This window comes from Yarrowia lipolytica, chromosome 1B (assembly GCF_001761485.1).
Source record: "Yarrowia lipolytica chromosome 1B, complete sequence".
NCBI lineage: Eukaryota > Fungi > Ascomycota > Dipodascomycetes > Dipodascales > Yarrowia > Yarrowia lipolytica.
Window position 1 is genome coordinate 484,772 of NC_090771.1, and position 12,462 is coordinate 497,233.

At 51.3% G+C, this 12,462-nt stretch overlaps 6 protein-coding genes and 1 non-coding gene across 7 annotated transcripts; 2 read left to right on the forward strand and 5 right to left on the reverse strand.

Moving 5' to 3' along the window:
• Positions 1 to 7: 7 nt before the first annotated feature.
• On the reverse strand, positions 8 to 1,273 carry YALI1_B04853g (uncharacterized protein; the record flags this gene model as incomplete). Its single annotated transcript, XM_500458.3, has 2 exons — positions 8 to 583; positions 1,118 to 1,273. The coding sequence occupies 2 exons, from the start codon at positions 1,271 to 1,273 to the stop codon at positions 8 to 10; spliced, it is 732 nt and encodes a 243-aa protein (XP_500458.2).
• Positions 1,274 to 2,549: 1,276 nt separating this feature from the next.
• YALI1_B04873g (uncharacterized protein) lies at positions 2,550 to 3,836 on the forward strand (the record flags this gene model as incomplete). Its single annotated transcript, XM_500459.3, has 1 exon — positions 2,550 to 3,836. One exon carries the CDS (start codon positions 2,550 to 2,552, stop codon positions 3,834 to 3,836), a length of 1,287 nt encoding a protein of 428 aa, XP_500459.3.
• Positions 3,837 to 4,094: 258 nt separating this feature from the next.
• On the reverse strand, positions 4,095 to 5,342 carry YALI1_B04901g (uncharacterized protein; the record flags this gene model as incomplete). Its single annotated transcript, XM_500460.3, has 1 exon — positions 4,095 to 5,342. The coding sequence occupies one exon, from the start codon at positions 5,340 to 5,342 to the stop codon at positions 4,095 to 4,097; it is 1,248 nt and encodes a 415-aa protein (XP_500460.1).
• Positions 5,343 to 6,241: 899 nt separating this feature from the next.
• YALI1_B04910r lies at positions 6,242 to 6,324 on the reverse strand. The gene has a single exon. It is a non-coding gene; the product is annotated as a tRNA-Lys (tRNA).
• A 407-nt stretch (positions 6,325 to 6,731) lies between these two features.
• YALI1_B04937g (uncharacterized protein) lies at positions 6,732 to 8,951 on the reverse strand (the record flags this gene model as incomplete). Its single annotated transcript, XM_500461.3, has 1 exon — positions 6,732 to 8,951. The coding sequence occupies one exon, from the start codon at positions 8,949 to 8,951 to the stop codon at positions 6,732 to 6,734; it is 2,220 nt and encodes a 739-aa protein (XP_500461.1).
• Positions 8,952 to 9,792: 841 nt separating this feature from the next.
• On the reverse strand, positions 9,793 to 10,101 carry YALI1_B04947g (uncharacterized protein; the record flags this gene model as incomplete). The annotated part of the gene is made up of 2 exons (XM_068281966.1): positions 9,793 to 9,941; positions 9,984 to 10,101. 2 exons carry the CDS (start codon positions 10,099 to 10,101, stop codon positions 9,793 to 9,795), a joined length of 267 nt encoding a protein of 88 aa, XP_068138067.1.
• Positions 10,102 to 10,254: 153 nt separating this feature from the next.
• On the forward strand, positions 10,255 to 12,018 carry YALI1_B04950g (uncharacterized protein; the record flags this gene model as incomplete). Its single annotated transcript, XM_500462.3, has 1 exon — positions 10,255 to 12,018. The coding sequence occupies one exon, from the start codon at positions 10,255 to 10,257 to the stop codon at positions 12,016 to 12,018; it is 1,764 nt and encodes a 587-aa protein (XP_500462.1).
• Positions 12,019 to 12,462: the final 444 nt, after the last annotated feature.

Genomic DNA, 12,462 nt, shown 5'->3' on the forward strand with positions numbered 1-12,462 from the left:
CACATGCTTACTGCTCAGTGTTCTGAGCAAAGAAGAAGTTGGAGGTGACCAGGGTCAGATCGTTCTTCTTGGCCCACTCCCGGGTTCCAGAGCCAGGGACGTTGGTGCCCCAGGTGGGTCGGTCAGCAGGAGCCTCGGGAGACTTGGCCCCCTCCTTGTAAAGCACAAAGACGTATCGGTGCTTGCCGGTCTTTGGTGGGGGTCCAGGGCCCATGTAGGGAATGAGCTCCTTGCCCTTGGACAGATCGAGCTCGACAGCAGCACCCTCGGCCTCGGCAACAACGCCGGGCTTGAGACCAGTCACAATGTAGTGGCAGTACTCGGACCACTTGTTGTCGGTTCGAGAGGGAGCATCGGGGTCGGTCAGAACCAGAGTGTAGGTTCCCTCGGTGTCCTTGGGGAAGGAGGCGTGGATGGAGGGCTTGTGCTGGGTGTCAGCGACGGCCAGGGTGTTTCCGACGGCAACCACGTTCTCACCTCCGTAGGTGATCTCGAGGAGAGTGTTGGGGTCAAACTCGTCGATGACGTCGGGGACGACCTCGTGCTTCTTGAATCCCTCGGTCAGGGCGGCGGAAATAGTAATCTGTGTTAGTTGTGGGCTGGTGGTGATTTGGCATTGACAGCAAACTCAATTGAGTGGCGTTGTGGAGGAGGGCGCAAAAGGTGTTTAGTGGGCAGACCTCTTTAGCAGCAATTGCCATGGTCTAGAAAAGTGGGGGTAGGCGGGAGTGCTACTGGAAAAACCTGTGAGTGGGGGCATTTTTGCTGCTGGAGGAGTGGGGGTTCAGTAATATCGAGCTACTGTGTGCTTCCGTGCTACTGCAAGGGTAGCGGGTGGTACCAGAGTAGCACGCAGAAAGTGGAGGGGATTGGGCTGTTTGAGCTCCATTCCAGTTGCTGCGCTCCTCCGTACCCCCAATTCTCGGTATCCATTGCGCCCCAGTATCACAAGTTCTGTCCATGTTGCTTCTCACAACCAATGTGCGGGGTAGTTATAGCATCACGAGAGTCGTGTAGCATTGGCCACCTGCTCAATGGGTATCAGAAGCCCTTTGTTTCCGCTTCTTCGTCTCCTCCCAAATGCAGCACTTCTAGCTGCCCCGTCGGTCATACTCACCAAAGGCATTCTCTGGGTTGGTGTGGAGAGCAATTTGGGGGACACGGCCCGTCTATATATGTCCCAATTCGAATTGGGTTTGCGCAATCCACAGGCGGCTCTCGACACGCTAGTGGACAAGGTGGTGGAAAACACTCCTAGGCGACGAGCTAGCATGATGTGCGGGTCTGTGTGGGGGTGCTGATGGAGGGTGGTTGCGGGTGTGAGTGTCGCCGGGGTTGGTGTGCTTTGTTGAGGTTAGTCTAGCGCTGTTGAGCTCCCAGTACGAGTAGGTGCGATAATCACGCCTTCTTGTGAGAAAGAGCCGCTAAAAAACGATGAGGGGAAGCTGGGAGAGGCAAGACCAGAGGAGGTGATGCGAAAGAGACAATGTTGCGAGCTACCAAACGGCCGGGGTCGTGGGTACTAATGTGGTTGGCTGGTGAAAGGAGAGAGGCAATAGAAACTTGAGTTGCAAAAGAAAATTAAAAAGCCCATGCACAACAAATGTATTGTGGACGAGAGATTGGGATGTCTGTTGGGAGCGATTAGGGACGATAAAAGAAGGGGAGAGAGCACAATTGTCGGCTACTATGTGGTATTATTACCCAGTTAGAGCCATTGCCTGCTCACTTCACTACAACAGCCAATATCGTCTTGCTGTGATTTGCACCAGCCACTTCCTGTTTTTGATTACGATTACAATTAATGCGTGCATACAGTGCATTTCGTCATAGTGCAGACCAGACCACAGAGTGGTTGATTGTCAGTGTTGTGGTAGGTGATTAGTCATGTCAATACTTTTACGGCCCCTACTAATTTCAGATTGTTCATTGTTTGTCCTCCTTCAGTCAATTCCACATGCACCTCTCGCACAACATCTTCCTTATCAAGACAATAGCAACGTCCATTCGGCCTCTGGAACCATATAGCCTTACGCGACAGCATGCAATTGAGAAGCCCATAGAAGGACAAATGGTCATAATTGGAAGGGGATACTCAAAAGATGTCAAACTACGGGCATCATCAGATGATTTCCCTGAAATTAGCCAGAACAACCCATAATACACCCCTCTTTGAAGAGTCCAAAGTGTCGAGATCAATTGAACCTACAATGCCATTAAGTTTCCAATGTCCGCCTTGACATTTCGATATTATCATCAATTAAATGGAGTTGACAAATAATTGGGAGTTTTGTATTATTTCAGACTTCTCCTTAATCCTCTGGTTCCGACCATATCTCCAAAAACTTCCCCCAACCCTGGGCCAAAGACTCCTTCCAACATCGTACTGTACGAGCGTATTCGCATAATTTGGTGGTAGATTCTCCATTGTTTATTTGGGACTTCACCTCTTGGTCGTAGCCACAACTGCGAGAACCAGTTTGAGCACTTCGACTCCGCCGATTATCGCTTATCGAGATAATCACGTGATACCTACTACCACCCATCTCATGGATTTATCAGGAGCGCCGGTCCCGGTAGCTCTGTTAAGAGGCCATACCCATCCAGTCACGAGCTTACGATTTTATAACGCCTTTCTTGTTTCAGGAGACGAAAGTGGATGGGTTTTCTGGTGGTCTTTAGTGACTCGTCGTCCGCTGGCCATCTGGAAAGCTCACCATGAGGCCATCTTATCTCTAGTTTGGATGGATGAGACACACCTGTTGACTCAGGGACGGGACGACAAGTTGTATGTTTGGCGATTGGAGTTGGATGCACAGGGTAAGAGTGGTCTCAGTGTAAAGCCGCCGAGTTCACTGGTCGCCGATGACCCTACCGACTACCCAAAACCCTGGCTGACTTATTCACTGACTGTCAATTCTCTCAACTTCTGCCAAGTGGCATGGGTCAATGGATTGCTGGCCAAACCGGATCTGGACAGCTCAGACAAAGTCGAGTTGTTGGAGTGGACTGATGGCGCATTTCGAGTTGTTTGGAACGACATTTACCCTCGTCTGAACGGAATTAAGACGGGCATTGTGATGGACCTGAATATCATGAACAAGAAACTTATAGTGGGATACGAAGGAGGAGCTGTGGCTGTATTTGACATCTCCGACAGAAACAGATACACGCCAGTGCTCAACTACTACGTGGTCAGTCACGTGCAACCGGTCTTGTCGGTCAGAGCTCATCCTACCAAGAAGGAGTTTGTGTCTTCTTCAGCGGATTCTCTTATAGTCAAGCACCCTATCAAAGACCAGGTAGTTCCTGAAGAAGAGATGGAGGAGCCTGAACCGGCAAAGAACTCTGAGAGACCCCCGTCGCCCAAGATTGTCGAAGTGGAGGACTCGCCTGAGCTTGAACCTCCCAAAAATGTGGTACGAGGGTTCGACGTTCCTGGTCTCGAACTGGAAGAAGGTATTGAAGTGAAGGAGGAAGAGAAACCGGAATCAAAACCATTGGATGCCGTCAATGTGCGGCATTCAGGTCTGTCTTCTCTCCAACTCGATTCGGACGGAGACCTGATCATGACAGCAGGTTGGGACGGAAAAGTACGACTCTTTACTTACGACGATATATCCAAGGTCAGTGTGTTCCACGAACGAGAGGGGGTGGGATGCGTGGCCTTTTCCACGCCTACAACAAGTGACACTGCGAATCCCAGACTGGCTAAAGCTCTAACTACAAGATGGATTGCAGTAGGAGGAAAGGATGGAAAGATCGAACTGTACACGATTCAGCAAGGCAACGAGAAAACGCTAGGCGAAGGACGGTCCAAGTACATACGACATTAAATTTAGAAATGGTACCTTCTATATCCATATACCTATAGCTATATATGTGCTTTAGAGCACGGATCAAACCCAATCAACTATCCCAGTGTAGTTTCGCCATGAATCGACGTGGACCTGCTGTCGAAAATCAGACCACTTGAACTGTAGCGCTTGTCAGGTATCCATTTAGTGGCAAACATTGCGATACCTGAGCAGTCCTGCCCTCGGGTGCATGCACTAGAGCTCTGATATCCGTGGCCCAGCTTCTAGGTCGCCCTCTTAGTCCTCCACAGCTGAACTGCTCGATGGTGCACTCTCTCTCGCTCTCAACTCTTCATTTTCTTTCACCAGCTCTCTCTGGCTCTTTTTCAACACCTCCAATGCGTCTGTAGTTTCTTTGGACAGCTGTTCCAGTTTCAGTACTGTGTCGTCCACAGTGGACCCGTGACCCTGTATTCCCTTTTTGAACTCTACCAGCATGGTCTGTATCTTTGCTTCTCGCTGGGCAGCCAGCTTCTCAAAGTCCAGCTGGTGTTTGCGTATCTGGTTGCGCAGCTCCTCCTCCCGGGTCAGTTTGTTGATGATCTCCTGTCTCCATTCCTCCTCCTTTTGGAGCTTCTCTGCCTGTGCGTTGCTGACCGCCATGATCGAATCTTGTAGCGTCTTGAACTCCGCCCGCAGATACTCCTCCTTTCGTCGTAAGCCGTCCGCAGAAGCGTCCGCAGACGCCTGTAGATGATGGTACTTGTCTTCGGCCGCTGCGGTGCGCTCCTCCATATCGATCATGCGGGCCTCATTGTCGGCGTGCTCCTTTTCGAGTGTCTGGGCACGTGACTTTTGCACTGCCATCTTGTGTTCCACGTCGTGGATCTGGCGCTCTTTGCGTTCGATCATGGTGTTGAGCATCTCGTTCTGGTGCTTGAGTGACTCCATCGACTGGTTCTGGTTGTCACACCGCTTGGACAGCGCATCGCGGCCCTTTTTGGCCTCAATGTACTTTGCGTTCTGGTCCTTGAGCTCCCGCCTTAGCGTGTCAATTGTGTTTTGCAGCCCCGCAATCACCTTGGAGGTGTTGGAGCCCACAGAGTCGGAAAGACCCTTCTGGATGAACTGGTTGATGTAGGTGTGGTCGTACATGGAATCTCGTGACGACTTGGACGCGTTGCTGTCTCGCTTGTGATGGCTGTCCCGTACCTTGGGATCCAGAGTGGTGGTGGTGGTGGTGGTGGAGCTGGGGCTGATGGAGGCAGATCCCCCGTTCTCAGACAGCCCCAAGCTGACTATGTCCGTATGCAACATGCTGTCTTCTGTGTCGGTGGCGTCTCTCTTGGTTGGTAGCTCTTGGGCCAGCGATTCAAGAGCCTGGAGAGACATGCTGCGTCGGGCGATTTCGTCCTTTAGAGCCTGGACCCGGTCGTCTGACAGGTCGCTGAGAGAAATGATGTCCAAATCCGGCGTTCGAACCTCGCCAAACTCGTTGGCCGCGGCGCTGCTCCCGTCTACCGTCTTGCCGTTCCCCACAGTCATGTTGATGTGAAAACTGGTGGTCGTGTTATGAGATAGACTCCACCGCTTAACTTACAGTACAGTAGCTACTCGTACATACGTCATAAGCTATATTGCGTGGACAGCGAGGCGTGTGCATAGAGAGAGGCACGACAAGTACAGCACCATAGAGGCGGGGACAAGCCGGTTCAATACTCAGGGGCAAATCACACCTTGTGGACACGTGGCTTTTAGATAGCTGTATTTTTGAGGCTCAATATTATTCCGGTTTGATGTAACACCACCATTCTCTCCTGAAGCAACCCTTCACACACGGGCCACGCCAGACCACCGTGGGATGATGGACAGTGTAAGGGTCCTATGTACGATTTCAATGGTGTACACTATACATATTTATGTGTGTGCTGTATGGAGTACACACGGTCTTTTTCTGGACTGTATATGCCGAAAAGTGCAGCGGTGCCCACGAATAATGTCTCCCTCACTCACCCACCCAACACGTACAAACACGTCTAAGCAAGGCACTAGTCCGTATGTGCTCTAGTGCGTGCTGGTTCTATTAATGTGCCCTGGTGAATTACTTGGTACAGGTACAGGGGGACTGCCATGCCACTTAGGACTAAATCGCATGAACAACGACGACCTTTGAGCACGTGCAAAAGCTCGTTTTTTGACCCTCCTTCATTTCTTATATAAAGCCGCCTTCCCGCCTCCAAAAACAGCTTCCCCACCTTCCATTTATCGCCGGGCATGAACCCCTTCCATGTGGGTACTTGCGGTAGACTTATTTATGTCAACCCCTGAATCGATCTTTCGTGTGATCCATTTAAAGTTCGGCCGCGCGAAAAAAAAATTAGACGCAACTCACGGTGGTAGCCTACTACTTGTACTTGTACACGCAAATACCACCCAAAAAAGAGAGCCCGACGTGGGGCTTGAACCCACAGCCTTGAGATGACCTTGGAATAAGAGTCTCACGCTCTACCGATTGAGCTAGCCAGGCATTTTGTTGAAATTTTAGAAATCGTTCCCATCACACTCGAAAATTTTGATCACGTGACCAGAACTAAAAATAGAATCTAAAATAGAATATTAAATAGAATAAAACATCCCGACATTTGGATACGCTCACAAAAAAAATCAAATAAAATCGGGGAAAATGTATATTATTGATAATTAGGTAGAAGATGTGGTTTACACGATGAAATAGGTCACTCGAGGATATTATATAGATGTGTTTTTGCTTTTCATGGCATCATATGGAACTTACAGACAAAACTCCAAGATCACCCAACCCCTTGCCAAAACGGTTTACCGCCCTTCACTCTACAAACGCTCTCATCACTCATCATATTGTACACTCATTATTATATACGATCAATAAATTACACAACTGCTGTCTCAGTCCCATTATGCTCCCAGCTGATCCAGGCGAACATTCATATCCTTGCTGATGGCCAAGTCGGCCAAATCATCCTGCTGGTCGATACTGAGACCCTTCTCGTTAGCCAGATGCAACAGACAGATGAACACAAACGAGGTGGAGATCTCCTGCTTCTGTTGTCGGGGGTACTCGGCTCCCACCTGCTCCACGAGCTGGGTGAATCTCTTCTCCTCCACCTTTGCTGCATCCTCAACCATGTCGCCATTGTCCACCAACTCGTCCACCTTTTCATAATCCATGACTCTCCAAAGGTTGTCCTTCAATTTACGAACATCCACTCGCTTGGCCACCTTGGCGTACGAAACGTACTCTGGATGAGCCTTGGGCAGGCCCAGGAACGACGCATTGTGAGGCCCACCCATATCTGTAGCTCCTCCATAGTCGTCAAAGTCGTCATAGCCGCCGAAATCATCTCCATCGTCGTTCTGGCCAGGTATATCAACAGGTTCAGGTTCAGGGCCCTGAACACCGTATTCTGCCAGCTCCTCGTTGAAATGCTGAGCCCAGAAATGTTGGTCGGCGTCCTTTTCGCTCTGGAGAGTGACTCGATGCTTGAACAGTAGACCGGTGATTCGCTTGCCGGGCTTGATGAACAGCTTGACAAGATTGTCGGTGGAGAAGTGCTCGTCGTTAGGGAGCAGGTTGTTGGTATCAGATCGCTGCTGGGCCTTGGTGAGCGACAGAGTAGACATGTGTGCTGGTCGACCAAACAGCACAGCCTCGTCAATATCGTTATCTTCGGAAATGAAGTCAACTTCGACAGGAGCGGCCTTCTTCTTTGTCTTGTCAGCCTTCTCGCCTTCTTCTCCTTCCTCTCCATCTTCTCCAACATTATCTCTGCTTTCAATGGCCTTCTTCTGAATATCTCCCCGCAGCTTTTGGACCTTCCAGTGCTCAGGGCCGGCCCAGTTCTTCTTCAAGGTGTGATCAAAGTACGCCAGAAGATCAGCCTCGTTAATGGTGGGCTTGTATCGAGGGTCAGAGGGACCCACCCCGCCTGGAATAGCCACATCCTGAGCAATCTCGGCATACTGCTCGTTCATGGGGTTGTATCCAAACTCGAAATCCTCCACGGGACCTCCAGGTCCATCGTCATCGCCTCCTGCTCCAAGGTCGTCAAAACCAATATCTCCAAGAGCGGCATCGTCCAGAATGTCTTCGTCTCCTCCGTAGTCGAGCTCTGGCATGGAAGGTCGGTCATCGAGATTGTCGACTTGCAGACCCTCGGGAAGATTACTAGGGTCCTTGAGAGCAGCCTCGATCATAGCTGCAGAAGGACAGACGGACTTTGTTGCCAGAATAGACAGGTCGGGGAAAAACTTCGCCCCCAGCTGCTGCAGAGAAAAGCTGTCGGCACTATCATCCTCCATGTCTTCGTCTTCGCTAAGGTCGGCAAAATCTCCCTTACTAATCTCCTGGTCGAAATCTCCATCGAAAACCACGCGACCATTCTTGTCGATGCCCAGAGAGTTCATCAGCATGCCCTTGGCGCCTCCCTCATCGAAATCGGCACACATCTTCTTGAAAAGAGGATCGATAGAGAGTTCGAGCTCAAGCTTCTTAGCAGCATTCTCCTCAAAGCTCTTAGCCAGAGTAACTCCTCGAGGACGAACGGTTTTTTTCTTCTTCTCTCCTCCCTCCCCTTCCTCACCCTCCTGCCCTTCCTCCTCGTCGTCTTCATTACCGATATCCTCTCGTCCTTGCTTAGTAGCCAGTCCAGTCAACAATCGACCAGTCTCGGTGGCTGCGGAGTCAATACGAGACGAGTAAATCTTCATACAACCGTCCAGAGTGACGGAAGCACGTTGGAAGTTGATTCCGTCGCCCTCCTTAAGCAGCGACATGTCATGAAAGTAGTCAATGAGCGCGAAATTCCACGAATTCTGCGCATTGATCTTGTTGTCGTTCACCATCTTCATCCACTCCTCAAAGTTGGCCATGATGGGAACTTGGGGAGCAGCATTGTTCAGATGATCTCTAAGGCCCTCGTCAACGTCCTCACCAGCATTGGCGCCAGGAGAACCGAGCGAAACAGCTCCAGGAAGAATACTGAGACGCTTGGACTGTCGTCGCTTCTGCTTCTCGGCAGCGTCGTCGTTCATATGGACCAGTTTTTGCAGAGAAGGCTCGGATTCGCCCTGTTGGAGAAACCGTCCGGAAGACCGTCGTCGAGCTGGTCTTGCCATTTTCGTTTATCTGAATGTTTAGTTAGTCGTGTTGACGGATCGAAAAGTGTAAAGAGGTTTCTGTATATTCTGTATATTTACAAAATAGCCTTCACGCGTTGTTGTGTGCCGTTGTCCTGGCAACCGCGTAAAATAACCCTAACCCGAAGCTTCCGTATTTGGGGGCGGTGCGAAATCTGATGGCGTAGGTAGTAATACAAGCACGACTACAAGTGTATTACCAGCTGTTCGAAGGCCATATTCTAGACAGTTCGAATCGCCTTGAACCACCGCATACATTCCAATGCCCTAACCTGTACCGGTACATTTAACCCATCGTTCAGTGGCTGACCCATCAATAGCGCCGCCTGTTACCCCAGTTGGATGTACGCACGCGGTTCTGGAGATTGAGTTTGGAGGTCAATATGGGAGTGGTCTGGGTCGTCGGGACTCGCTTCACAGTTCATCAGTGGTGATGGATAGAAGGAACCGCGTAGCCCAAGGACTATGAAATTTCGTGATACCAAAAGCGGTTGAGAGAAAGGTGGGGCAATGAGAATTTCGGCTTGTTCCCCAATTGACAATGTGACTAGGGCTAGTCCAGTTGTGCCACATTGGGCATTCAGCAAAGAGGAAAAACGTTCAATAAAGAGGAAAAACGCACAGCCTTGAGATATTGGAACTGGGGAGACTGAATCGGGATATGCAAAGGCAAGGTGAAAAGAGATGGTCGGCGAACTGGATATCTCCAAAATGCGACGTTTTATGGCTGTCGATGCGGTCATTCCTACCATGTGTGACGACCTGTCGAGAATGGCTTTCCAATGATACCCATCATGTTATGATTCTACGCGAGCGCCCTCTAGATCAAGAGCCCTGAAAGTGCACTCCACCACTCAAACAGAGTGACAAGATAGAGTTGACCTCTCCACCCACTCGCCGCGTATAATAGAGGGAATGACTGTGTGTCTTCACATATAAACCCCCTTCTTCCGGTTCCTTCTCCTTTATCTAGTCAGCTCTGGATTCACACACACACGCACACACGCACACTTGGCCTCTTCTTGACCTGTCTGTATAGCCGATATTGCAGACACAGACTCAGATACAGACACAAACACACACAGACTTGTTTCTCAGCATTCTTACTCAGACTAGCACAGACACACATCCTTTCTTCTCACGCCCACTACATCGACCTAGTGGCCCACAGAAACAGCGTTACGGTGCTTCTATCACACATTGTGACTCAGTCTTGGTCAGTCACATCTCTGCCACAGACACAGACACATAATCCCACACCCACCTCATCCCACGACTCCAGATGCAGTTCCTACCCACGCTTGTGCTGCTGGCCCAGTGCCCAGACAATGTGGTGTGTATGCTTCCGCTGAGATCCTTCAAGCTCCGCCTTCTTCTTGCCTCCGCAGTGGATCCGGTCGCGCTCCAGGACATTCACGACGACCTTCCCACCCTGGCCGAGTTCGTCGACAGTCTCCGTCATCTCGCCTCCCTCATCCCCATTGGCCTCCACCTGGCTCGCTCCACCCAGGAGAACCAGACTATCATTGACCATCTTTCTGTTCCGGTTCTCTCCGGCTTTCTCCAGCGGCTCACTATGCCTGCTGTCAAGCCAGTGACCCCCGTGGACGCTGCTCCTGCCGGCCTGGCCCCTACCCGGACCCCTACTGCTCCTCTCGACCTCGAGAAGATTGCTCTGAGCCCAGACGTTTTTGATCATTCACCTATTTTCACTCTCAAGACCCACACCAGCTTCTCCAGCGTTGGGTCTTCTTCTCTCACCGGCTCGGCCTCTAGCTGTACTACCATGGTAAGCTCGCCCACCTGGAACGCCAAGGTCTCCAGATCCCACCTTGCCGAGCTGCTGGACGAACCTTTGGCCTCCAGCACCATGTTCACGTTTGAGAACGAAATCAAGCAGCTCGTCAACGAGCCCTCAGCCGTATTCCTCCTGTCTCTAGCCAAGGCTCAGCTCTCGCCCATGAAGACCCACATTGAGCTCTGCCCTCATGCTTCTCTTGACGAGTGCAGCTCCGACTGCCTCAATAAGGTCCGATTCGTGCCTCAGATCATGGCACACACCGAGCGGCCCCTGGAGGACTGCTCATATCTGGACAAGTGCTACAAGTCCAAAAGTTGCCGGTTTCTCCACTACCAGGTCAAGATGCCTGACTACTCCAGCTCTCCCCAGCGACAAAACCGGGCCAAGAACCACAACAGTGCCCCCGTGGAGCAGCCGCGGTCCTACTTTTACTCCACGGACCCCATGCTCTCTGTCGTACTACCTCCGCAGTGGATCACCTGCAACCTCAAGGAGATTGGGCTTCCCGTTTTCGGCGACTTCGCAGCCATCATTGCAGACCCTCCCTGGGACATTCACATGAACTCGCAGAAGCTCATTATCAATGACAGTGACCTACAGGCTCTCGACATGGGCTGCCTACAGAAGGAGGGCGTGTTTCTGCTGTGGGTCACGGGCCGAACCTCCGAGGTTGGTCGCAAGTGCCTCGCTAAGTGGGGCTACACCGACGTCCAGGAGATTGTCTGGTGCAAGACCAACCAGCTTGGACGAACCATCTGTACTGGCCGGACCGGACACTGGCTCAACCACTCCAAGGAGCACGTCCTGATCGGCGTCAAGGGCAACCCCGAGTGGCTGACCCGGGGTCTTGACGTGGACACAGTCGTCTCCAACGCTCGAGACAAGAGCCAGAAGCCTGACGAGCTCTACGACATTGTCGAGCGAATGGTGGGCAAGTCTTGCCGAAAGCTGGAACTGTTTGGGCGTGAGAACAATCTCCGGCCCGGCTGGCTAACAGTGGGTAGCCAGCTTAACGGAGTTAACATTTTGGAGCCTGATCTCGCCGAGCGGTACGAGCGGTGGCGAGTGGCTCACCAGGTCGCAATCCCCGGTGACCAGCGTGAAGGACACGCTCCGCCCAAGGAACGAGAGCAGCGTGAACTTCTCAGCAAGGGCGGCCACTCCTCTGGCCACCACAACGGTAAGGACTCTCCTGGTCGCAACAACAATAAGTCCCGAGGCATGGGGCGACGACGGCGATCTTGAAGACTCCACTGTTTTTCTTTGTGCTTCTTACCCCGCGCAGACCATACAATGACTAAAGTAGTACATACGGTATGGAATGACGTCAGCCACGCGCGCCACCTTCGGGGTAGCTATCTCTTTATACACTTTGATTCTTCCATTCCTTCCATCTTTTCTGGCGATGCACTTGGTATCGCCGTTGTTTGCATTGTTTGCTCTGCATTGTGTTTATTCATCTCGCATCATCTTTCGCAGCTTGATTGAGACTTCTCAAAGATCTTGCTGGCACACACACACACACACACACACACGCACGCACGCACACCTCTTAAAAGTAATAGTCTATTCAATCGGTAATATAATTGTACTTTGACCAGTGGCGGACGCTGTGTGGGTCGTTTATTGTGCTGCACAAGCTGCTCTATGTTTTGGTCCAGCCCCAAAAAAAACGGCTCAAGGTTGGTG